This window comes from Pithys albifrons, chromosome 5 (genome assembly GCF_047495875.1).
Source record: "Pithys albifrons albifrons isolate INPA30051 chromosome 5, PitAlb_v1, whole genome shotgun sequence".
In the NCBI taxonomy this organism is placed as follows: Eukaryota; Metazoa; Chordata; class Aves; order Passeriformes; family Thamnophilidae; genus Pithys; species Pithys albifrons.
Window position 1 is genome coordinate 46,969,804 of NC_092462.1, and position 27,064 is coordinate 46,996,867.

A 27,064-nucleotide genomic window follows, 5' to 3' on the forward strand; every position below is an offset into this window, starting at 1 on the left:
GCTACTTGTCCCACAACAGGGATTTTACCAGATTAGAGCCATTTAGGGACTACTCCCATGGTGGTGCAATTGTGGAACACACAGAAATCACCCACGCTGTCTTCCTGGCTATTTGGCAAATACTTCTCATAAAAACCTATTCATGTTTTGTCAGATTATCTGAACAAATACTATCCTACAAAGCAATGCCTTCCTGATTAATGGGTAGGGGTGACTTTTTTTTCAATTTGAAAAAGTGTTTCACTGGAAAATTTCAACTACCTGTAACAGAAACTGCAAGTTCTTTTCATATATGCTACCTCAGTCACCAACTGGCATGGTAAATAAGTAAAAATATAGAATGTGAAGAAATCTGAGGACATTCCCCAGCAGTTAACACATGGAAGGCACGAATATATATAAACCATTTGCAGGTTGTTATGTTCATTTTCATTCTGAAACAATTATAAAAAACAATTATAAAAAGTGTCAGAGAAGCATTTAGCATAGCCATCTTCGCCAGGCTGTTTATTTTGGTGTTTTGCAATGAGCAAAAATTTTATCAGTAGTAATTAGCTGATCTTCCATAAGAGGATTCAACTTAAACTCAACCAAACTTTTCTCATTTAAAGTCATCACCAAAGTGTAAGCATGGCCTGTTCTGTCCTTCACTGGATCCACTTGAAACAAAACATGCTCAATTCATCTAAAGGACTGAGAATGCCAGAATAGCCATTTAAGGAGTGAAAAGCAAAAAAGTAATGGTTGAAATGGTCATAATCTCTGGGAGGTCCCTAGCCCCATGCACAGGACTCTGAGCACACCCTCCTGCAGGGATGCTGACATTGCTTTCAGGGGACAGGGCAGAAGCTGTAAGCACATCTGTTGAGTGTCAGCAGAGAAGGCTCAAGGTGCCTAAATTTCGATTTTGCTGCTTTCTCTCTCCATCTCATTTTTGCAACCACAGAAGCAGTGGCTAACATGGCACTGTGCTACATACAAAATGGGTACAGATATTTTGCTGCACTGACAACAGCTGCCTTCCCTGTCAATCCTGCTCGTGTGCTGTGTATCCTAACCTGGGCATGGGGTTAGGTAGATGCCTTATTCCTGTTGTCTTTCAGTGAGAGAGATTCCCTCTTCTTCCCTCACACTTCTCTGAAGTCTTCTTCCCAAAGTGAGTTTGTACTTTTTCCAAGGACCTGGGAGATATTTTAATTGCTGTTCTCATGACCTTTCAATAGTTCCTTCATTGCCTGGCTGAGATGAGACATGCTGAAACCTTCGCTGTGTAATAGCAACTGAGACAAAGTGGTGGACTGAATTGAAAAGTTTAGATAGCAGTTTGTCAAATGTTCTTCTCTTTATTAACGTTTTTCCGACTGATTCTTTCTTCTGTACTTCAGATTGAATTGAGTCCCTTGCTGTAACAGCCTCGCGTGTCAGGTAATCCCTGTCCTGGCATCAAACACTGTTTCACAGGGTGTAAATCCTTCCACTGCTTCTCAGAAACCATCTCATAATCTCACTTCAGATTCTCAGAAGCATTTTCTTAATCTCTAGTCTAAATTTCTTTTGGTCTAACTTTTTTCTCATGTGTCAGTTCTTATCTATCCTTATAGATCACTTGCAATGAGCAATCATGTTCCCTCTCCATCCTCGTTTTGGTAAGACAGTGGGGCAGCAAACAAGTATCTCTCCAATTCTTGTACCTTAAATCTTGTGTCCCCAATTATCCTTTTCTTGCTTCTGTTATAGTTAGACTTCCTCTTCTTTTACAAAAAACTGACCAGAACTGTGTGTTTTGTGCTTACTGACAGTTCACCACAGTCATGTATTGCAGAATGAATAATTCCTTATCTCAATAGTAAAAAAAAAAAAAAGAGTAGGATTATATTAGCTTTTTTATAGCTCTTCCTCATCTTCTATCATTTCCCATTAATAAACTCTCAGGATCTAGCAATAATTTTTCTCAACACATGTACATACTTTGGCACTTGCACAACTACACTTTTTTCATTTCTATTATGCCAGTAATCAAGCAGGTCTGTTTCTTTCTGTCCGACATTTTCCTCCTCGGTTTATTGACAGCACTTTCCTATTTGCTGCCAAAACAAATGATCAATTTCCTACTTTTTGTGCCAGGGTCACTGATGAAAATATCAAGTAAAATTAGCATCAAGACTGATCCTCAAATGCATAATAAGTGTGCTTCCAGACAGGAAGTTCTTCCTATTGCATGATCCATTTTCATATGCTTTTAATTGGATCTTTCAGACCTGACAACTTTTTTAGCAATTCCATCTTACTCTGCTTTGTTAAAAGTTTTCCATGTGGCTCATTATATTAAATACTTTACTCAAGTCCAAAGAGACAAAACCCTGAGCACTGTCTATCTGCAGAATATATTTTCTGTTACAAGAACAAAGGCAGACTGAGTTAGCTTTGCTGAGTCTACGTTTGGTAAATTCATGCTTTATTTTATCCTATAATCCATTTAGCTTCATGTCTTTCATTATTTTTTCACTTGAAAATGCGTTCCACATCCCTAACATACTATTGAGGTCAGCTTAATTGGTCCATACTTGCAGAATTCCATTTTTTTCCTTCTTGCAATCAATCCTATGCTTGTAGATCTACAGTCAGTGTCACAGATTTTTGAAAATCTGATGGTCATGGCTGTCAATTCTGTCACTTTGGAAATTTAGTCAGCTCAGATGAGATTTTTCTTGTATCTTTGAATAAAATCTTGTTCCAAATTTTCACACCCTTCATACATTCCACCTGTAACCCCAGAGGTCAACCTTTGTCATTTGTATTTTTAAAACAAAGTATTGTTAACATCATCATCGAAGTGAGAGAAACTTCATTCAGAAAAATCTCAAAAGTGCCATTAAATCTACTAAAAACAAGTAGTTCCTAGGAGGAGAAAAAATAAATCAGTTCATAACAGTGGTATTTTAAGACTGAAACCAGTCAGTTCTGGAGATGAGCTGAGATTTCCCAGTACCACTGCATTCTTCTAACTGGGAAGGAAGGATGGGGACCAGCATCTCCTGTACGAATGGGAGGAGAAATACAAAAGGGAAGAGAGTTTTGACACCACTGAGCTGTGTCTCTGGTGCTGACAAAATGACCCGCAAGAGCATGACCTGCTCAACCTGTGTATTGGCATTCTGCCAGTACACAAAGGGTTCTTTGGGACCCATAGTAGAGCTGGGGAATGAAGCTTTTATTTTCTCAGATGTTCAACCAGAAATGAGTCAGGAGTTGTCTTGGACATCTCTAGAGCCCAAATGTCCCCCCATTTTACATTCTTTACATCCCCACATACTTGAAGTTCTCTGAGAACCATAAAGAGAAGTATTTCTATAAGTTTAAAGGAAGAGATTCTATTTAAAATATGTTTCAAAGCTTAGATAATTTAGTAAACCCTCCAGATATGAAAACTGCAGTAAAGGCCAGCAGTAATGCAGTGGAGCAGAAAGGGGAAATGGGGACTTAAGCTTTCCATTTACCACTAGCAGTATGCACCTCTGCTTCAGTTAGAAAATATCATAGAATCATAAAGGTTGGAAAAGATCTGCAAGATGAAGTCCAGCCTCTCACTCCATACCACCATGTCCAGCAAATGCTACCACAAAGTGCCATGTCCACACATCTTTTAAATACCTCCAAGGACGGTAATTTCACCACCTCCCTGGGGAGCCTGTTTGTCCTGGATTACACAAAAATTCTAGTACCTACCTTCTCCTTTCTTCAAAAATACCTTTTTTTGCTTTTCGGTGTTTTGCCTTCTTTAAAGAGACTGAACTGCTAGTTATTAGTGACTGAAACATTCAACCACCTGCCACTTTGGGCTACAAACTTAGTGTTGAACAAGTTAAGGAAAGAGGCAAATCCTTGTAGCTGGGGTAGTGTTCCTTTGTCCTTACACAAATGAATTCAGCCATGGTAACTTCCCTCCAGGGGAAGCACCAGGACAATTCACATACATGGTTTGAAGATATTCATCTCTGCTGATGGGCCATAATAGATCCACCTGTGCTGACCTAACAGGCAGCTGTAACATCTCAGATGATGTCAAAGACTACTGAAATGTACCCTGATCTAGTATTGCATCATCCAGTGTAGAAATGCCCACCACAGGGGAGGTACTGGGGGTGTTCCCACCTGGCCTAAGCCAAATAAAAGACCACATTCAGACTTCACAATGAGTTTTCTTCCCCCATCACAGGGGAGTTTTCTGACTACTTAGGGCTTTCACAACCACCTCAACTAACGAACACTGAAATTGCAACAATCAAGTCTCATTGCTAGATCCAGTGGGTGCCTTGCAGGTCCTTCCAGTCTCCTGGAGATCTGCAGCCCTGCTCTGAATGCCTGTACCAGCACTGCAGCCTCAATGCAGCAACACACAAGCACCTGCCAGTATCACACCTCAGCTATCCACCCTTTCCTGCCAGGGGTATTGAATCTGAGGGAGGATGTGATAAATGAGCGAGATGAAAGAAAATTTGCTTTTCAAATTAAGTTGCTAATTAAATAAAGCTTTGAATCAATTTGATAATTAAATAAAGATTATGCTAAAGTAGGGTTAAGTTGATTGTTAAAATTGTAAAATGTTTGAATGCTTAACCACAATGCTTAACCATAAAGTCATGTCTGTATGTGTCAATGTATCTTATGACCAGTGGGGCTCTTTCCATATGAGTACATCAGAAGACCTATAACGATAGGAGGTGGACATATATGGAAAAAGCTTGCTTAGGTTATGTAAGAGATATGAACCATGGATGCGCAAAGTACCAGAGGAAGACTGGTGATCTTCATCCCACGACCACCCGGGACCACACAAAAGAGGGAAAGAGGAAGGACCTTCCTGGTTGCATTCCTCAATTCCTGCAAGATCGGCAACTTTGTGCGGGGGTTGGGAAACAAACCGGGGAGGGGGGGTCGGTGGACTGCTGAAAAAGGGAACTGGCAAAGTGTATAAGAAGTTGGCGAAGAACTTCTAACCCTTGCAGGCCTGGCGGAGTAAGAAACTCCCCGGACACCCAGCGTGTCTGCAGCACGCCGCTTTGCTCATTTGCCTACCTTAATAAATTACTAAAATCTAAATTCTAAAATGTTTCAGCTCAATGATTCGGTCTAATCACCTATAACAGAGGAGACTTCTGTCCAAGGTCTCCGCCCCTCCAAGTTGTCTCAAACCAAGACATTGTTCCAATGCTTAACCACTCTTTCAGTGAAGAAATTCTTTCAAGTATCCAACCTGAACCTCCCCTATTGCAACTTGAGGCCATTTCCCCTTGACCGGTTACTAGTTGCCTAGAAGATGCTGACCCCCACTGACCACAATCTCCTTTCGGTAGTTGGAGAGAGGGATCTCTCCCTCAAGCCTCCTTTTCTCCAGACTGAACAACTACAGTATCCTCAGCTGCTGCTCATACGACTTACATTCCAGACCCTTCCCTAGCTCTGTTGCTCTTCTCTGGACACACCCCAGCACCTCAACATACTTCCTTGTTGAGAGGGAACCAGAACTGGATGGAGTATTTGATGTGCAGCCTCACCAGTGCTGATGAGTACAGGGGGACAATCACTTCCCTGGTCCTGCTGATCACACCATTTCTACCCCATCAGAGCTGCATCACTCGGCTGGCAAGCCCCAGCCTTCATCCCCGCCTGCTCTGCTCTGCAGGTTCTGGGTATCATCACTCCAAGCACAAAGTCACTCAGCAGGCATGAGCTCCCTGGGGCTCTCTTGACAAAGCAGGCAGAGACTCTCCAAAACTATAACTGAAATAAAACCAGGGACTGTAGGTGCATGTCCCTGACTCATCTAGAGAGGTGTAGAGTTTTCTGGGCCAGGTGACCTGACTCCCAGTTGTCTTGAAAAGAAGTGCTCCATATGCCCCTCGAAAGAGACAGAACTCCTCCTCCCTCTTCTTGAATTCCTTCTGCTGGGGCAAGACTTAGCCCTTCAAACTGTGATAATCAAACTAAACGCCAATTACGTCGCTGACAAAAGTGGAAAAGATCTTGCAGCTCCTGTCTCCAGTGAACAACTTGCCTCCTGCAATGCAAGTGAGGGGACTGGAGAGGCCATGCAGAGGCACACGTCTTGATGCTCCCCTGAGGTTTCCCTCGTTCAGAAGATCCCCCTGAAGAGCACACTGGAGCACTCCACTGTGGACCATGCCTCCCAGAAACATGGTCTGTACTGCAGGAAGACATGCTTTGAGACCCAGACATCTCAAGCATTCCTCAGCCTTACTGCATATGTGCCAGGACTGAAACAGCTGACATAATTCTGTCATTTGGCATGTGCAGAACCATACATCCAATCTGCCTTCTGGCCTAAGCGTTCTGGAGGCAAAAAGAGGAAGGAGGATGTCAGCAGGTGGATGCATGCCCTGACATGCCTTTCTGTGTTAAGTCTCTCTTTTGAGGTGGTAGGGACCTGAGGTCCCAAGTAGAGGGAACACATAACCATTAAATCATTTAGGTTGGAAAAGACCCTTGATATCAAGTCCAACTCTTAACTCAGCACTGCCAAGGCCACCACTAAACCACATTCCTAATTTGCACACCTACATGCCCTTTAAATCCCTCCAAGGACGGAGACTTCACCACTGCCCTGAGCAGCCTGTTCCAATGCTTGACCACCCTTTCAGTGAAGAATTTTTTCCTTATAGCCAATCTACACCTTCCCTTGGGCAACTTGAGACCACTTGTTCTTGTCCTATTGCTAGTTTCTTGGGGGAAGAGACGGACCCCAACTCCCAGAGCATTGATTAATATATGAAACTGCATTTGTCGCAGCACTGAGCTCTGGAGAACACTATTAATGACTGGCTGCCAGCGGGATATAACTCCCTCACCTCTCTCTGGGCCTGGCCATTCAGCCTGTTTTTAACTTGGCAAATAGTGCACCTGTTCAAGCCATGAACAGCCAGTTTCTCCAGGAGATTGCTGTGGGATATGGTATCAAAGGCTTTACTAAGGTCTAGGCAGACCACATCCACACCCTTTCCCTCATCCACTGGAGACTACCCTATTATTACACTATGAAGCAGAATTCACATTTCATGCTGAAGGAAAATGCCACCAAGCACTTGACTGTTAATTAGTGGGTTATTTAGACAGTAAAAACTCAGTTTGTGCAGCAGAAGTTACTGCATTTAAAAAATGCTAAAATTCTAGGCTTTGCCAAAAGAAAGAGAAACTCTTAAATTTAAGTTTTGTTTGTTTAAATTTCTTTTCTTTTTGGGAAGATCAGTCTCTGGGATGAACTCTACTACCCACAGCTGCTGCTCATAAGACTTACGTTCCAGACCCTTTACCAGCTCCATTTCTTGGGATATGTGCTGAGGGACTGTAGAACTGGGGCTCAGCTCTAGATTTTCAGTATGCACATATTAATTTCTAGGTCCATTGCTTGTTCCCTTAGCCTGGGTTGGTTTTGCTTCATTTTATTTATACTGCTATTGATTTCTGAAGATCTTAAATCAGAATCATTGTGTATAATTTACCTAAAGCAGGGTCAAACACAATTTAAACCACTATTTTATTGTCATCTCATGTTTAATTGGGTTGCACACACTGCTTAAAGAATGTCAACACTGGCTAATACCAAGGTCCTACTAGGCCCAGTACCATTTCCAAGAGAGACAAAAATGAATGTCTAGGGAATAAGGATAGGGTGCATACATAATCAGATTTCTCCCTAAATAATCTCCCAGATTCCCAACATTTCTACAGCTGGTGAGAGCAGTGAAAATGTCAGGTTCCCATCTATTCATCCATCCTACTCCAAATCCCTTCCTTCACTGTTTCAGTTTTGAAGAGAAAGATGATGCGAAAAACTTCAACTCTTCTGCCCCAAGACCTCAAGGCTGGCAAAGTCATGAGAAATTTGCTCCTTTACACTACAAATTACAAAAAATAGCTAGTTGTGCTGATTATACTCATGATTGCTTGAATCATCAGTGTAAATGCTAACATAGGAACTTTTATAGGAATCACTGCAAGTGGCAATGCTGGAAGCAGGTTTTCATTTTTGTTTTAAATTGTTCCTGCAGAGAACAATCTTACTATTCTAATTCCAGTACTTGAACTTTGTCCTGTTTCATTTTTCTACTCTACTTCCATAGGTAATCTAATCTGAAATGCAAAATAAATTACTGTTCTCTTTAACAGTACTTCTTTCAGAGTTTTACTTCTGTCCAAATTCTCTGGCTATCTCCCTTATACTTTGTGAGAGGTCAACTCACACTTGAGATGTCCACACCAGAATCCATAACACACTAAAACCATTCATAATAATTCAAAGCATTTTACATCATCCCACCACCTTTCAAGCTCACACTTTAGACATTTTTTTACTTTGATCCTTAGAGTGTCATTTCCTAAGTCACTCTATTTTTAATTAATTACTCCAACAGACTATCTTGCCTATCCATGTTTAAACTATACCCCCAGTCTCCTCATACTTCAACTACCATAACATCTTTTACTTTACAAACTTGACAGACACTGGAAAGGTAAAGGATGCAACTTAGAGTGGCTGAATTCAGACAAAACACCTGGATGTAAATCCAGATGCATCCGTTTATTTCCAGTCGTGGTCTCTGCTATAGCTCTAACAACCTTCATCCTACAGCCTGTCATAGATGGAATACAGCTAAAGACATTACAGCTTTGTTCCTTTCATAAGGCCATTAAGTTAATTTAAAGGTACTGCTGTATTTACTCAAAACGTCGGGATTTATGACAGCCTTCTAACTTCGAAAAAAAGGCATTGTAACAACTATACATAGCACTTATGCAATAGGCTTCAAGCTTTCATTAGAGGGTAACATACACCTGCAAAGCCTAAAGATTTGCCCGCTGTGACTACTTTAGGCGGAACAGATGAGGTACTTCCCCAGAGCAGCTCGACTTGCCGTTCCACACTTGTGGAAGCGCAGGGCTCGCTGCCTGGCCGGGCTCAGACGGGCGCGCAGCGAGCGCAGCCAGGCTCGACCCGCGAGGGCTGGGAACACTCGGGAACAGAGGGGTAATAAATAAACCCTAAGGACAAAGAGCTTTTCCTTAACCTTGCAACTTTTATCTTATCGTGTCCTCCATTAAAAGACTAACAAAGAAGGGAAATGGGCCAACCTAAGCGGCTCGAAACGAGTGCGGCACCCGCCGGGAGCCGCCGGGAGCACGGCAGTCACAGACCCCCGTTCCCCGCTGGAGATCCCCGTCCCCGCCCCGGCGGCTCTATCCCTGCCTCCCCCGCAGCCCTGCTGACGCCCGACCCTCACCACAGCAGCCGCTCCAAAGAGCCAACCGGGAGCTCGCAGGGCTGTCCCTCTTCCCCGGCAAACTCCCCCCGGCCCCGCTAAAGCGCTGCTTCCCTCCCTCGGGAGTCACGGGCACCGCCGCCCCCCGCGCGGGCGTTCCCGGGCGGGCCCGCCCCGTCCCCCCCACGTGACCCCGCGCCGCTGGCGGCGCGCGCGTGGAGCGGTGTTTTGTAACCTCCTCCCGCCCCCTCCCGCCCCCCGCCCGCCGATCCCGAGCCGATCCCGGCGTCCGGGGCGCCACACCCCCCTCGCCGCAGCCGCGCAGCCGATGGCAGCGTCGTCTCCCGCCGTCACCGTGGGCTCGGAGCTGCCGCCGGAGCCGGGCGGCAGCAGGAGCCTTGGCGACGGGGCGGACGGGCAGCGGGAGCTGCTACTGGCGCGGCTGGTGCCCGCAAGCCGCCTGAAGGAAGCGGTGGGCGCGTCCCTGGCGTCGCTGTGCCTCGGCCCCCTCGGTGGAGCGCAGCGCCTCGGGACCCTCGTGGACTGCCTGGTGCTGAACTACCGCCTGCGGCAGGCGCCGGGCCGGGAGCGGGAGGCCGAGGGGCCGCTGCGCTGCTGCGGCTGCCGGAGGTTCCTGGGCGAGCCGGTGACCGTCCCGTGCGGGCACACCTACTGCCGCCGCTGCCTGCGCAGGGAGCTGCGGGCCCGCTGCCGCCGCTGCCGGGACTGGCTGCTGCCGGCGGGGGGCACCAGCACGGCCGCGGCCCCGCTGCGAACCAGCGTCGTCCTCAACCGGCTAGCCGAGAAGTGGTTCCCGGGCGAGTGCGAGAGGGTGAGGGCCGGGAGGCGGCTGGAGGAGCTGCTAGCCCAGGGCCGCTTCCGAGAGGCGCTGGGCGCCGCCAGCCAGGCCCTGCGAGCAGGTAAGTCTGGAGGGGAGCAGCCCTTCCTCTGCCCGCCGGAGTCCCGGCGGGACCGCCCGTATACCACGGGGACCGGGACGGGCGGGTCGTCGGGCACGGCAGGCTCGGGGAGCCGGGAGTGTGGTGGAGTTTGTGGGTGTGCCCTTCCTCCCCTGCTGTGAGGCCGTCAGCGATCGAAACGGGCCGTTGAAGAACGCCGAAGTTTTCTCGAGTTTGAGGGGATTCCAGGAACCTCTCCATTGGGAGAGCGGCATGGAGGGGACTCGTAGCTGCTCGGTCCTTGGTTTAGCGCCCAGCCCGGCATGGGCTACACTTACTCCCACTTACTCCAGAGGTGTGGGGGATCGTCCCACTTGCGTTCCTTCGTGTCTCCCCCCGCACGCTTGTGTAGGACTTGTTTACAGAGGAGTTTGTGGTCTCAGCTTCGGTTTGTGTTTGGTAGTCGCTGTGCGCGGGCAAGGGAAATTCTGTTGGTGTATTTAACCTTGTTTCCTCAGAGAGAGACCTATTTTCAGTCTTAAGTGTCACCAAGACAATTCCCAGCAGGCCGGGCCCAGTTGCATAAGCAGACAGGCACGGAGGGGGACAGGTTGTGTAATGGCAGTGACATCATAGGTGGGTGTGGTTGATTTTTATATAGTGTTGGGAGAGGGTGCAAAGAGGGGAGGTAGAGGCACGCTTTTAGGCCATCATATATCCATCGCGATCTGTGTGTCTGGTACCACGAATACTTGAGATACCGTCAGTTTTTTAGAGTTGAGTCTTTGTAGAGGGAGTCAAATTTGTGTGACTGATACACCTAAATGGATCCAGTGACAGATTCCTTTGTTGTTTTTATTCGACTACAGATTTTAACACTGGGTAACCTGAGGGGTTCCGTTATGATTTGTAGTGGGTTTTTTTCTGTTCAGTAGTTTAGGAATTAATATTTTTTTCAGATTAAGCGTATTACGTTTATACAATTATCTGCAGTAGAGAAAAAAACTCAAAAGCTTGCATAAGTCTAATCCCTCCAATCTGTTCTGGGAAGACACATTAGATCTAGTTCCAGAATAAACTCTTTGCAGTGTAGGTGGGATTATATTGAAGATCTATTTTATATGCTTTTTGGCAACCTAATTTAAAGAGGTTCAGTTTTGGCCATCAATTCTACATTATTTGCCAGGGTATTTCTAAGGTGTAGGATATAGGTTGATGTGACCTGAAAAAGTGGCTGATCCATGTGAAATCTTGGAACTGTAAGATGCAGAGTTCTTCCCTGAAGTACAGCATTGAGTCATACAGGTCACAGAGAAATCTCAGTGGCCTCCGGGGTAAAACTGACGAATCCATTATTGATCACAAATGTTTACAGGGGTTCTGTTTCATGTGTCAAGGTTGCTTTGAAAGGATAAAAGAGGAAATTAATTACAGTTTTTATTAATCTTTCTTTTATGGATTTAGCAATACTATTTAGGTAACTACGGGGGAAGAATTTTGATTCCTTTTTATGTGAATCTACATCTTTAATTTTGGCTTTAAAATGGATTTAAAATTTGATAATAGTTACCAGCTGTGATGCTTAATCAAAATTTTATTATTCAAGTTCAGTACACGTGCTAGAATTAAGTGCTAGAAGCTCAGTTTAAGATCTGTTATACAATTTTTTCCTGTGTCTCTAGTCCTGAGAACTATAAGTATTGCATGTACTGTAGTAAAGATAAAAAAGAACTTTGTGAGTCAGAGTGCAGACATACATTAAATGTGAATTTAGAACTGTGGGCTCACAACTACAAAATGAAGGTGATTTCAAGCCAATAGACAACAAATTAATAGCTGCTGGTACACTTTCCATCTTCCTTCAGAACATGAATCTTGAAAAAACTTAGAGATGGAAAAGATGTGATTTAAGAAATGTATTAATGTTTAAAATCATTCATGTCCTGTTGCAGTGTTTCCTTACTGCTGCTTCATCTGTTTCTTTTTAATGCAGATAGTTAAAAAATTATGGCAAACGTAAATCTGATGTCCTAAATAAGGCATTGATGCTAAACCTTTGCTCAAAAGGTGTCTTTTCATGACTTTCCTACATTTCTTGAAATATTTGAAAGAGACATATTTCCCATGGTGCAAAAGTGACTTTTGAAAAGCATGAGTAATGCTAACATTCATATGGTTAATATATTCCTTGCAGGGGTTGAAACAAAATGGTTTAATTAAAGAAGTGTATTGAAATAAACTACAAGTGTCACTTGCCTTTAATCGAGTGTCCTGAAACACACAGCTAATGGGCTTGTGTTTGGTCTGAATCTTAGACTCATTCCTGCTGGAATGGGCCTCCGGAGGTCTGTTGAACAATCCATCTCCCGTTCAAAGCAGAACAAATACTGAGATTGGAGCAGTTTGCTTAAGTTTTTGTACAGTTGGATCATGAAAACCTACAGGCTGAAGATTCCACAGCCTCTGTGGGTAACCTGCTCAGAGGTTAATTATCCTCAGAGTGAAACCTTTCCTTCTTATTTGAAGTCTGTTTTGGTTTATAACCATTCATATCTTTCATTTTTTCCACTGTGCACTTCAGTAAAGAGTCTTCTAGGTAACCCACTTTGGATTCTGAAAAGCTGTTGTGTTCTCCCAATGCCTTCGGGAATTGTTTTCTGCTAAACAAGCCCAGTTCTCTCAGCATCTTCTTATGGGTTGTGTGTTCCAATTGTGATCAGTAGGGTGACCTTGTAGTCACGGTGACTGTGTCCTAAAGTTTTTGTGCATAGTGGTTGTGATGTGCACGTCTCTTACTTTGAATAATGTAGTGTATTATTAAGAACCATATAAAAAGCATGCAGGATCAGACCAGAGGTAGTCCATTTATTACTAAGTTTATACTGACATTAGCTGAGAGCAGATGCTTTAGAAATAATATAAAAAACAAAAATATATTTGAGTGGGGTTTTGTGCCCAGCACTTGTCAGAACACTGGTGTGTTATCAACATCAGCTACTAAATGCAAAGGACAGCACTGAGGACTGCTATGGGGAAATGAACTCCATCTCAGCCAGACCCAATACATCATCTTTGTATACTTTCCTATTAATGTAATAATAACAACTAATACATGCAGTTCTATCCTGCAAGTACTTGGTGTCATTTTTATTAAAATAATTTGTCTTTGGGTATGGTAAAGCGAGGGATTTCCGTGTTTACAATGTATTTGATTACTGAAATCGAAATTCAAGCATGAGTTGTCTTTCTGCTCCATTTAGTCTTTGGTCCAAAGATTTGAAATTAGTTTGCATCCTCTCTTTAGGTGGAAAACATTAAAATACATGCTGAAGCATTGTAAATTTTTTTTCATGGTTACAAAGCTTAGAAATTAAATTACAGTCACAAAATTGGATCTAGAAATTCAGATAGTCCAGAGAATTGTTTAGGTTGGAAAAGACCTTTCAGGTCATGAAGTCCAACTGTTAACCCAGAACAGCCAAGTCCACCACTGAACCCTGTCCCTAAATGCCACATCCACACATCTTTAAAATTCCTCCAGGGATGGTGACGCTACCACTGCTGTGGGCAGCCTGTTCCAATGCTTGACAACCCTTTTGATGAAGAAATTTTTCCTGGTACCTAAACTAAACCTCCCTTGATGCAACTTCACACTTTTTCCTCTCATTCTGTCGCTTGGTACCTGGAAGAAGAAACCAGCCAACTCCCATCTTGCTACAGCCTCCTTTCAGGTAGTTGCAGAGAGTGATAAGGTCCCCCCTGATCCTCCTTTTCTCCAGGCTCAACTCAGGTGCTTCTTCTCAGACTTGTGCTTCAGACCTTTTGCCAGCTTCGTTGCCGTTCTCTGCACACACTGCAGCACCTTAGTGTCTTTCTTGCAGTGAGGAGCCCAAAACTTAACCTGATTCAAGCTGTGCTCTCTCCAGGGCCAAGTGCATACTAATGATCACTGCCCTGGTCCTGCTGGCCACACTATTTCTGATACAATCCAGGATGTCATTGACCTTGGCCACCTGGGCACATGCTGGCTCATGTTCAGCCATCTGTCAACCAGCACTCTCAGGTCCTTTTCCACTGGGCAGCTTTCCAGCCACTCATCCTGAAGCCTGTAGCGCTTCTTGGGGTTGTTGTGACCCAAGTGCAGGACCCACGACTTAACCTTGATGAACCTCATACCAGTAGCCTCAGCCTGTTGATTCAACCTGTCCAAATCCCTCTGCAGAGCCTTCCTGCCCTCCAGCAAATCAACACTCCCACCCAACTTAGTGTTGTCTGCAAACTGACTGAGGGTGCACTTGATCCCCTCATCCAGATTGTTGATGAAGATATTAAAAGGGCTGCCCCCAGTATTAAGTCCTGAGGTGCACTACTTGTAATCATCTGCCTTTGATCTTGCAAATACCCGGCCCCCATTTATGACATGTATTGATAGTTCAGTAGCAGTGTTTGTTTAGCTGCAGAGTTGGGGGTGCAGCTAAACTGCTTGGTTTAGCCCTTTGATATGTACCAGTTCGTTTGGAATCACGCATTTCTCTTTGAAAAGAAATGGACAAAGTGTCCACCTGCTGTGGACTTGAACTCACATATTTATCTTCAAGCTACCCTTCATTCTTCCCCTAGGAAAGAAGGCTTGGAGTCCCTCAGGTCATGTTCGACACTCGAAAGTCTGAAAAAGATGAGCTTTCTCTGATTTTGTGCAAACAGGCAGGTTATCAGAGAACAAAGACATGTACTTACTGCTACCTCTGAAGAAAGGGATTTGGTTTAATACTAACTCTGCTGGACACCAGAGTCAAATATACACGAAAAACTACCTGAAGAGTTTGATCTAAGCTCTTACTTTGCTAAACTATACCAGTCACAAAACACAAAGCCACAGGAAACCAGGCTTCAGACCTGCTCTGCTTGCAGAATGTGTTCAAGTTAGATGCTTTCCCAGACTTTGGTTAAAACAAACATTTTATGATGTCTAAAATAAAAATGAAACAAAACAGTTTTGGGAATATTTATATTTGAACTGTCAGCTCAAAGGCAAATCAAGAAAAAACTTTAGTTTCAGTTGTGAAGTCTTCTGTGATTTTTTTAAACCTTTTCTTTCCCCTTAAGATCTTTTTACGTGTAGCACTGTGGATCTAAATATAAAGCAATGTGTTGAAATATACGGGAACATTGACCAGGCTGTTTTTTAAATGTAAAACAGGCTGATGTTGGAAATTTACAAAAATTTATACCAGACACTTAGAGCAGACTAAGATAGAATATCAGATTGAAATGATTGCCTCCCAAGATATCCTTGTCAAAACAAACTTCAAGGAGTATTTGATTTTCGTATTGTTTAGAGTAGACCAATGTTTGACTTATTCAGTGGAAAACAGGTGTATTTTTAAAAACAATCAGTAACAAAGCTGTGTGCTGGCATTTTTTCCAACCAACAACTGCAATTAGTTATGTTACAAATTGTATTTCTAGTGGCAGTGGAGATGGGTTTGCTTCCCATTTAGAGGTTGCTGTACTGAAAGAGCAAAATGCTGTGTGTTGGACATGAGAACTTGTCCTTACTGAACACATTCTGCTGCTTTCCCACTGTAGAAGTTCCATTAGTGCAACTTGTATCAACAGGACTGCCAGGTGGGGTTAAAGGCTTTCCTGTATTGGCTATATCTTTTAATCACGTGTTGATAAAGCCTCCTTCTGGTACTTCCCGGATGGATTCTGCTGTGGAAGTGGCATCTGTATCTCTGACCATAGTCAGAGGAGGTTGGGTGATGTAAAAACAAATTACAGTCCACAGAAAAACTTGGGCATTTAAAAGCAAACTTTGTAATACTTAGACTTTAAAACAAGTGTGGTGAATTCCCAGATTTCTGTGGTTTTGATTGGATGTACTGTAAAGATAAAGTCTGCTTAGTCCTCAGTTTTTGTCACAGCAGTATGAAGCAGTCAGCAGTATAGAACAGTCAGCCTCTCTGTTCAATGGTTAAAAATACATTTTCTTGTTGCTGCAATATACATTAGAGGATCCAAAATTTGATCCCTAGCTTAAAAGACATGAACCTGGAATTACTGCCACTTCTATTACCCAAACACTGGGAGTTGAGGGAGAGTGTACTCCAGTAATTTTGGAATTACTGTACAAAAAATTGTGATTATGGCATACTGGTATGAAAGCAAATCTAGTTTAAAATTACAAATTTCTGATGTTTTAAAAATGTTACCTAATTTCTGTCTACAGATTCCAGTGACTTGATGCTAAGAATTTATAGAGCGGAGTCGTATGTTGGCCTCCAAGAATATAAATCTGCCGTAGAAGATCTAAATTTTGTTATTTCTAAAATGCCAAATTGGCCAGAGGTAAGTTGGGATGAACTCACTTTTTTCACTATTACGTTTGTCTATAAAATTAACAAATTCTAAATTATACTTGAATCTATTTAAAAACCCAGGTCAGCTCCTTAAATGTTATTTTGTAAGACATGCAAAATGCTAAAATGCACCTTGAAAATAGTTCACTTGTGTGAGACAGTTTATTGGTGAGTTTGGCAGGTTAGAGCTGGTTGACAGACACACTTAAGAGTTGGGATAGTTTATGGTGATGTAATCTGTAACAGCTGCAGTCTGAGGCTTGTTTTGTTTATTGGTTAATTTTTGTTAACAGAAGGACACTTTGCTTGAAAAGTTTTTCTTTGAAAAGCCCAGACACTCAGTGGGAATTGAGCTTTGCAAATAGTACCAACAGCTGGGGAGTCAGTGCTCTTCAGTACTCTTAAGATGCTGCACATTGTAGCACTGTAAACTGAGCACAGCAGGAGCAGCGAGATCTTGCACACAAGGAGAGAACTGCTTTGTCTTGGTTTCTCCTGTGTTCAGCAGTTTGGTCATAACTGCAAATGCTGCTTTTCATCTCTCAGTGCTGGTAGTACTGTACATTTTTCTGTATGTTTGGAAAGAAGCCTCACTTTGTTTAACTGATCTTGGTTTCGTGGATGGATTCCTATAACAGTTGTTATCTCTGTAGGAAAATAAACTGTAAGATGAGGATTAGCATAGTTCCCTTCTTCAGCATACATCTTAACTGAAACTGCCCAAATCCATCAAAGAGAACGCATGCCCTCATCTGTGAGTCTTGTTGAGCAGATGCTCCTGTTCATACTCTTCACTCATTCTGTAGAAACTGCACTTTAGGGGGCTTTTTTCTTTTTTTTTTTTTGTTTTTTCTGTTAGTTCGGTTTTTTGTTTGGGGGGAGGTGTTTTGTGTTTTGTTTTAGGGTTTTTTTATGGTTTTTTGGTTGGTTTTTGTTTGGTTTTAAGTTTAGTTTTTGGCTTGTTATCCAGCTTTTCTTATACAGATAGGTATTGTTGTTTTAAATAACTTTTATTAGATAACTGTTTTACCCAGCTTTATTTATATAACTGCAAGTGCAACTTTTAAAAATTCAGATAAATTCTTAGTTCCAACACCATCTAATTACAACTAAGTTCAGCAAAATTCAGTAATCTTTCCTCCACCTTTTTTTTCTTTTAGAGAAAATAATGGATTTTTTTTCCTAGCTTCTGTCTAGTGCTCAAAAATAAAATACAGTTGGAGGAAGCAACTCCAAAAATGCATTGTTTTGTGTTAAGAATGTAGGTTGGGATGTATGTAAGGGATACATAGTTGTGCAGATTGGGTTTTTTTTGTAGTCACCCTTTTCCTGCGGGCTGGAACCATAAGGCTTTTAATGAAAAAAAGGGAAAAAAAGTATCCTGTAAGCTGTTGTATGAGGTTATGTAATAATTTGCGTTTTCTGACCCCCTTCTTCCTCTCCAAAGGCTCCCAGAAGGGGGAAACTAAGGCATTTAGCGCATTAAGTACTAGTCAGGTTTTAACCCTTTCATATAAGCCAAACCAAATTAACTGGAAGAAGACTTCACACTAGGCTATTCCATGTTTCTTTTCAAACACTAGCAGATGTATGTTAGACAAGGCATATGGATCATCCACGCTGCACAGTTGAAGTTTGTCGAAGAGCTATGTTCTTTTTGTTATAGAGGGTTCTAATTCTATCTGTTGCAATGCCTGTAAGATAAACACTGCAGTTAATATAATCTCTAGAAATGTCTTCATGGTACCTGTTTCTCAGGTCTACTTCAGGAAAGGAAAAGTGCTGCAAGACTCTGGCTTTGTAGGTGATGCCTTACAACTATTTCTACAGTGCTTAGCCCTTGATGAGGACTTTCTTCCAGCCAAGCTAGAAGTAGAAAAGGTAATTTTATTTATGGTACTGGATTCCTATCTCTGATTTTATTCCTTTTTAAAGCTCCATTTATGGTAGACTTTGAGCATCTAAAATTCTTCATTGCATACAGAGAAGATTCAGGTGTCAGATTTAGGATATGTCTTAAATCATACTACATTGAAGAGATAGTCCCAGTGTACACATTTTAAATACGTGTATAAAAGGACATATGCTTTTGAAGTTACTGTATGAATATCTAGAAAACTGGAAAGTGGGCAACAAGTTATGTTTTCTAAGTTGAAATCTTTTGTGCCCAGAGCACAACAGGTTTTTTGTGATAATAAAAACATTGAAAAAATAATACTGAGTTGATTATGTGCATCTCTGCTCAAAGAGCTCACTAAGCTTGTAGTAGAAAAATTTCTAGATTAATTTCTTTTATCAGTGCAGTTACATAGATTTCTGCTTGTTCTCAACTCTGCTTTCTTGGTTACTGCTTAAATAAAGATCTGTTTATGAGGGTAACTTCATATAGATTAACTTCTTATTTTGGGTAGGTAGTTTTATAACAAAGGTATGTCTAGATTCTTTTTCTTTATTATTAACGTTTAGCTGGTTTTTCTAGACATTGTGTGATGTTTTGTCACCAGAGAAGCTAGGAGAGAGTCTGAAGGAATCTGCTTGGAATTCACCCCATATTCGAAATAAACCTTTTATGCTTGGTTCTGAGGTGACTGCGTCTTACTGCAACTTAGAGCTTTGTCCTCAGCAGGTAACAAAAACTAGGATAACTTTTCTCTTTGACTGATATGTAACGTTGGATGTACTGATACCCTGATTTGTCATACTTACTTTCCAGAGTAAATACTGACTTCTGTAATTGGCTAAATTGGAGGAAAAGAATTGTGATTTGGGAATAATGTATTTTCATTTTAGTGGTAAAACTCCTCATTTTAGTGACCTAGAATAAGATATTAAAAGGTGCTGAAGTTTGATATTAGGGACTTCAAAATCAAGAGAGATTTTGAAGTCCCTAACACCAAACTTCAGTACCTTCTAATACCTTGTTCTAGGTCACTAGAATACAATTATTCTTCTCTTTGAAGCAGATGAAGATTTTTCAGTTGGTAATGCTAAGCAAATTTGATCTGAATTACAAATTTCCGTAGTGAACTAATGAACTAACAGTGGGTATTGGTTTGACTTACAGATCTTTGCATGGTCACATCTTACATAATTAGATTTGTGTTACTCTTAAAATACAGTTCAGTTCATCTTACTATTACAGAGTTCAGGAGGATCACATGTACTAAAGCCTGTCAGTGGAGGCTTAAATCGTGCACAGTCTGCCCATGCTCTTAATTCAACAAAAGACCTTGCCAAGGAAGATGGCTTAAAGAGAGTGTCTTCCGAACCCCTTCTCTCTGGCCAAGGAAAAAGTGCTTTGTTAAAAAGAAAGCTTTCCTTTTCAGAACAGGATACAGTTGTATGTGAAGATGGAAGAAACAAACACAAAAAGCAAGGAGGTAAATTTCAAACTCACTTTGAAATTTAAAGTAGTTACTGCCTTGTGCCTTTGTTTGAATGAGTATTTTGTTTTGCTTTTCCTTAGAAAGCACAAAAAGGGACATGACACTGGGTTTTGGAACAATTCCAGTGGATTTGATTGATGTATCAGATTTTGAGTGCTCTCTATGTATGAGGTAAGATTTTGTTCTTTATGCACTTCTGTTACAAATGCTTGGCCACGTATCTGTTACTTGTATAAAACTGGGGTACTTGTAGGTTGTTATGAGTTCTAATATCAGTCAATAATTGCAGCTTTTCTCTATCCCTGCAATTACATGTTTCTTTAAATGTCACTTGCTACAACTCTATATACTATAGGGCTATTTTAATCAAGTTGCCTTCTAAATTAAACTTGGCATTGTTAACTGGTAACCATAAAAGGACAGGATCTTTTGTGGTTAAATCTTAGGGTTTTTCAGTCAATAAAACTGTTATTTTGGAAAGGCTAATTCTTAGAAGTGTTGCCTGTGAACCTCGTATTTGTCTGGGAGATGTAGATGTACATGTAGAACGTTAGTCTACCTAAATATAGCTGATGTTGTATTTGAAAGCTCTTATTGAATTGTCTTGGTTTTCAGAATACATGCCATAAAACGTATGGTGTGTACTAAACTATTATCCATAGTTATGTTACTAGTATGTCATCCTGCTGTTAAAACAACTTAGCTTCTCAAAGAATCACTCAATTTTGTGTATTCTGAATCTCTAGCAAGACCAAAATCTTTGTGTTTTGGGATAAATGTTCAGGTAATTAGAGTGTTAAAATGTGTTCAGATTCATCAGAAAACAAGAAAATGATCAATGCAGTAAATGGAAATAAACTGCAGTTTAGAGGAAATAGTGGAAGAAGGAGACATGGAATTAATTTTGCTCTACTGTATTATAGTATACCTACTCTTAAAAATTAAAGAGGCTAATCATTGACATTTTTAGCAAAACACACACTGACCATGGCATTTAAGTTCTAATAATTTTGTTTCAGGCTATTCTTTGAGCCAGTGACAACCCCTTGTGGACATACTTTTTGCAAAGCTTGTTTGGAACGGTGTTTAGATCATGCTCCCCAGTGTCCACTCTGTAAGGAGAGCTTGAAAGAGGTATTGTTTCTCAGTAAAGCTCACAAATACAAATACATGTATCATTTTAAAGGCTGCTTCACTTGAACCCAATAACTTGGATTTGCTTGGTGTATGGATTGCTGCTAGAATGGAAAAACTTGAGACAAATTTTTTCAATACAAGTTGATTAGGTTTGCCTCAGGGCCTTAGAGGTTTTATGTTTCTGTGATCACCTGCTTTACTGGTGTAATTAAATCCTGTGTATTTGTAAACCTTAATAGCTATTCTGTTAAATCTTTCTGTGATTTCTGTACACTGTCCTTACTGGTACAGCTGTATATCCTAGGAAATCAGGTCTGTCTTTGTTAAGCATAGGAATACAAACTGAGTTAGACAGTCAAAGTGTGAGACACTGAGAACTAACACAAGAAATCTAATTTTCAATTATTGGAGTATCATTAGGTGTTAAGCAGTGAAACATAAGAACTTCAGAGCTGTAAGTTTTCATGGGTTTTATGACATGCCATAAATCATATTTTTAAATAAAAGCTGCATTTTCTCAATCCTTTCATTAATATATACAAAAAGAAATATTAATGTATTTTTAAAAATTGCTTACAGTACCTTGCAAGCAGAAAATACAGTATCACAGAACTGCTGGAGGAATTAATAATGAAATACTTGTCTGATGAATTGTATGAGAGAAAAAGAATTCATGCTGAAGAAACTGCTGAACACTCCAAGTAAGCTTGCTGTCTTGAAAAACTTGAGACATTAGTATGGAAATCTTTTTAGAAATGTTTTATTATTTTTGTTGTTATTAATAATGGTATATTATGGATGCAAGAAGGATTATGAAGGTTGTCCAGGTCCCTCTGGGTGGCATCCCATCCTTCTGATTTGTCAACCACACCACTCAGCTTGGTGTAATCAGCAAATTTGTGGAGGGTGCACTCAATCCCTTTGTCTGTCATTAATGAGGATATTAAATAGTTTGCAGACCCCTAAGTAACACCACTTGTGACTGGTGTCCCCTGGGACTCTGAGCTGTTGACCACTACCCTCTGGATGCAGCCATTCCAACCACTTCCTTACCAATCTAACAGTCTACCTTTCAAATCCATCTCCAGTTTGGAAAGAAGGATGTTGGGGGGGAACATATCAAAGGCTTTGCAGAATTCCAGATAAATTACACCTATAGCTTTTCCTTTGTCCACAGATACAGTCACTCCATAGAAGACCATTAGGTTGGTCAGGCCAGGTTGGATGGAGGTCTGAACAACCTGGTCTAATGGAACTAGATTATCTTTAAGGGCCCTTCCAACCCAGGCCGTTCTATGAAATAACGTTTTCCCTTCCATTCCTCTTTGTGCATGCACTGTCATGGAGCATTGGTTTTAGCTTTGCTGTTGTTAATGGAATTGTATTTGTTTCAATTGACTTCAGAGTCTCAGCGATTTGAATTTCTCAGAAACCAGTTTGTGAAGATAGATGTGATTAAAAGACATAGTTGGGATTTTTTTGTAGTTGGGGTGTTTATCTCACAGGAGAGCTCTTCAGATACATTAAGCATTGTATTGTGTATTGTAGATAAGAATGTTGGAAAGCTATTTAAAACTACATCACATGCAACTTCTGTAACAGAATCCATCCAGTAGACAGTCTGAAAGATACTAAAATCAAACACCTGGTAATGTTTTAATAATAACTTGTTTGTATCAGTTATGAACTGTACACACTTGATAAAATAGCATGAAAAAAATACTTTGTTTTTTAATTACACCTCCTGAGGCATATTGCAAGGTACAGATTATACCCTGGGTTGCACCTTGTGATCTGGAGTCCCTCCTTAAAAATAATCTAAATGGTGACTTAGCTATTATGTAGTTACTGCTACATCTTTTTAGTTGCAGGAATACTGTGTTTCTGAGGGCATAATGGCTTATAGGGCTTAAATAAAAAAAAAAAAAGTAAAAAAGTAACTACCACCCCTGTGCCCAAAACAGAGCCCTTCATTTAGTGACTAGAGACTCACTAGCTGGGTAACTCTGAGTCTTACTGCCTGGTGTGTACACAAATCAGTACATAGGTATTCAGTCACTGTTACTAATATGTGTTTTTAGTGTTTGTGGAAGTTTCTACCACGTGCTTTATGACCTCACACATAGAAAACATAGTGAAAAAATGTATTATTTTGGCATAGCTCAGTGTTTAAATTTTGAAGCCACATATTTCTTTTGATGTTCTCTTGAAGCTTGACCAAGAATGTTCCAATGTTTGTTTGCACTATGGCATATCCTACTGTGCCTTGCCCTCTACATGTATTTGAGCCAAGATACCGACTCATGATTCGCAGGAGTATGGAAACTGGAACTAAACAGTTTGGGATGTGCATAAGTGATTCTCAAAATGGGTAGGTTTACATCCTCATTCTAAGCTTCTCATCTCTTACATCTTTTTTAATTATAAGGAGTATCCTTTCAGTGGTGTGTAACGGTATTACTGACAAAGTCTCTTTTTTAGTTTTGCAGATTATGGTTGCATGCTGCAAATAAGGAACGTTCATTTTCTACCTGATGGACGGTCTGTTGTTGATACAGTTGGTGGAAAGAGATTTAGAGTTTTACAGAGAGGGATGAAAGATGGTTATTGCACTGCAGACATTGAATATTTGGAAGATGTTAAGGTATCCAGAATGTTGTCTAAATACTTACTAGTATTAATATACCAAGATTTTTGCTTGATTTGTTCTTGTGAGCTCTTTTCCAATTTTTCCAGTCCCTAGACCACTGGAAGACTCAGTGCCAGCACATGGAATAAATGGCAGCTAGCTTATTTTTCTGTTATTATAAATAAATTAACAAACACTATAGTGTTTGTTTGAACAATAGTTTGAAGCTGTAACTTTAAAAATATTGCAAGACTTCTTTACTATTGAGTCATTAGCAATCAAGGCTAAAGTGAATTTAAGAAATGTATCTAAATATAGTTGACATGAAATGGTTTTTGATTTTAGCTTAAACATCTTAATTGTTTATCACTAATCATATTTTCATAACTTTCCTCCTGTAGGTTGCTGATGAAGAAGAACTAAAGAAATTGAGAGAGCTCCACAATTTTGTTTACAATCAGGCCTGCAGTTGGTTCCAAAACTTAAGAAACAAATTTCGCACTCAAATTCTTCAGCACTTTGGGCCAATGCCTGACAGGGAGGAAAATATACAGGTGAGACTCACTTAATATCAATTAGGTGCTTATTTCTAACAATAAAAGCCCTGTTAACAACTGCTAGGTATTAAAACTAAAAACCCACAATTTTCCAGCTCCAAACACAATAAGGCTTGCATCTTGTTCCTCTTATGATGAGCAACAAAAAGTGATTCGGTCACTGGTTGGCAGTTTTTGCAGGAAAGGATGATACACTGCTGTGGAGATAAAACTAGTAAACTGAAAACAATTTAAGCTCCACTAACATTTAAACTGTTCATTTGTGTAAAGCTGTTAGGATTTAAAGGGGGGAAAAAACCCTGTATTTTCTTATCCCTGAAAGTCAGGGAAGAAACTGCAACTGCCACTTGCAGGCAGTTACCCTTGGCAAAAAGGTAATCACAAATAACACTTTCCTCCTTTCTAAGCTAGTGCCATAAACTGCTGCAGCTGCTGGGATTTGGCAAATCTTTAAGAAACTAGCTGCAGCAGTCTATTTCAATGGTTATAAATGAAACAATTACTGAAGGTTTGTGAGATCCTGAGAGTGGAGGCTGTAGAAAAGTAACATTTAAAAATATGTAAAATTTGGCTTTCAAAGTGGAATTATATGTGAATTGGTATCTTGGGGAGCTTGTCTCTCACCCATTTGCTACATACTTTTATGTGACTATATTAACCAGTCTGGGAGGACTGTAGGTGGTGTAGAGGCCAGTGCATGAATTCATAAAGTGATTTTAGAACAATTTAATAAAAAAACGAGATTGAAAACAACATACTAGGAAATAGGAATATGTGTACAAAACCAGGCTAACTAGCAGGGTAGCAATACTGTGGCTGTGTACCTGAGATTTATAACAGGACACAAATCAAAGCTGTGTGACAGGTCATCCTGGAGTGTACCACTACTAGTAATATTTTTGTGAATCATTTAAGGTGATTAATCTTCTCTGCAGTGATAAGACATCTGCTGAGGAGTATTATGTCCAGTTCAGGGCCTGAGATCCAATGTTTGGTGTTGGTAATTAACGTATGAAGGAAGAAGTTACAGAATATGATTTAACAACTTAGAAGGAACTGATTAAGTAGTCCTGCTCTGTCTAGGAGCTAATGAAAAAGGGAGGGAAATTGGAAGATGATAGAGAAGTCCTTCAAATAAAGGTAATTGTAATGAAAACATTAGGCTTCATAAATATTCAAGCCTTAAGAATAGCATGACAGGTCTGTGAGCTTCCTGTGTAGTCTGAAAAACTAATTGCTTTATCAAGCCTAGTTCCAGTGTATTTTGTTTGACTTCAGTTGGGAGGGGATCAGAAAAGATGCCTTCAGCACTCTTCTGATCTCATGGATCTGGAATTCTTTAGTTAGTATAAAATTTTAAAGTAGTTGTGGTCATTGATGACTTTGTCTTTTGAGGTTTTCATGGTACTCAACTATACAACATTGGTTATGGGTAACCAACTTATCTTTTATTTTTAGGCAATGCCCAATGGTCCTGCTTGGTGTTGGTGGCTTCTAGCTGTTCTCCCAGTAGACCCCAGATACCAGCTGTCAGTTCTCTCCATGATGTCTTTAAAAGACCGTCTGATAAAAATCCAACATATACTCACATATTTTTCTAGAGACCAGTCCAAGTGACTAACCGCCTGGGTCTTCCTGAAAAGTTACTGTTCTGGTTGTCGTAGCAGCTGGAATTTTTGCTGCTTTTGCACATCTAGCACTGGTTTGAGAAGTGTAATGGAACTGTTTTTTCTCTCCTCCCTACCCTCCCAACTTCCTGAACCATGTGGTTCTTTGAATGCACACTTTTTTCAACTATGAGAGAAGACCACTGACGATTGCACAATGTCAACCCAACTAGATATGTTTTTCACATTATCTACATTAAAATTTGCACTATGTAGAAGAAAATCTTTTTGAGACTTGATCATTTTAGCAACTGACTTTTTTAAGCTGTGGAAGTGCAGGACTTAAGGCTGACAGTCCAAGTTTACAACAGCGAGGAGGTGTTAAAGGTTTTGCAAATGTTTGCCTCATACAACTGTTCTTTTGCTGTTTGCACAAATATTTGAAATATAGTATTGAATGTTACAGTTGGATATTACTACTCTTGTTGAATTATCTTGACCATGAATTAGGCACAGATTTTTAAGTTATCTTGTAAGTGTATGCATCACAAAACAGGTGACATAATGAACTGTATGCTGAACTGGGAGCCTATTTTAAGGAACAAGTGCAAAAAAAAAAAGTTACTTCTGTCTAAAAATACTTAAACTGTGAATATGGTTTACATACCTAGGCCTGTACATGTTAGAGAGTAAACTGAAGTATCAATGCTAGTTCCAGTTACATTTCTACTGGACTTTGCAGGCTGGCTGTTCTTCCAGAGCACACACTTAGTTTGTAGAGCTTAGAAGAAGAAATCTTAAGAGTGTGCGTGCATCTGTCTGTTGGGGATTGTGCATCCAGGATTCAAAAGCTTAAAATCTTTATTTGAACTTTTTAAGTTGGTGCAAATGTGAGTCCTATGCCTTATTCATATCAATCGTAGAGCACACTGCAGTGGCAAGGTTAGCATCATGCTGCCAATAGGTACTTTTTGTAATTAAAGGTTTGCATATTTGTGAACATGTCTGATACTGGCTTTCTTGTATGTAAATCATTTGTAAAATATTTCTTAAATCTTGCTTTTGCTAACATATTTAATTTTCAATAAAAGCTAAAAGTTTGTAATATTTTAAACTTTATCAGAAATTAAAAATCACTTTCTTTTTCCTTATGCTTCTATTCTGGGATCTTAAGTAAATCCAGAAGCTGCTGTTTAACCTACATTAAGGTTG

General features: G+C 40.7%; 2 protein-coding genes across 2 annotated transcripts in view; one reads left to right on the forward strand and one right to left on the reverse strand.

The window, feature by feature from the left end:
• The window catches only part of TRMT9B (tRNA methyltransferase 9B (putative)), a 118,755-nt gene extending 109,336 nt beyond the window's left edge, over window positions 1-9,419 (reverse strand). The window contains exon 1 of the mRNA XM_071556437.1: window positions 9,297-9,419. The gene's annotated coding sequence lies outside the window, so the exon portion shown is untranslated. The remainder of the gene's footprint in view (window positions 1-9,296) is intronic.
• A 124-nt stretch (window positions 9,420-9,543) lies between these two features.
• Window positions 9,544-26,971, forward strand: LONRF1 (LON peptidase N-terminal domain and ring finger 1). Its single transcript, XM_071556439.1, has 12 exons — window positions 9,544-10,195; window positions 16,407-16,525; window positions 18,295-18,417; window positions 19,016-19,162; window positions 19,679-19,916; window positions 20,003-20,093; window positions 20,942-21,056; window positions 21,639-21,760; window positions 23,272-23,430; window positions 23,541-23,703; window positions 24,090-24,242; window positions 25,704-26,971. The coding sequence occupies exons 1-12, from the start codon at window positions 9,604-9,606 to the stop codon at window positions 25,860-25,862; spliced, it is 2,181 nt and encodes a 726-aa protein (XP_071412540.1). The 5' UTR covers window positions 9,544-9,603; the 3' UTR covers window positions 25,863-26,971.
• Window positions 26,972-27,064: the final 93 nt, after the last annotated feature.

Coding starts and splice junctions, on each gene's coding strand:
- LONRF1 (XM_071556439.1), top strand. CDS start 9,604: ATGGCAGCGTCGTCTCCCGCCGTCACCGTGGGCTCGGAGCTGCCGCCG. Junction 10,196..16,406: donor CAGCCAGGCCCTGCGAGCAG/GTAAGTCTGGAG, acceptor TTCTGTCTACAG/ATTCCAGTGACTTGATGCTA. Junction 19,163..19,678: donor TAGAGCTTTGTCCTCAGCAG/GTAACAAAAACT, acceptor TTACTATTACAG/AGTTCAGGAGGATCACATGT.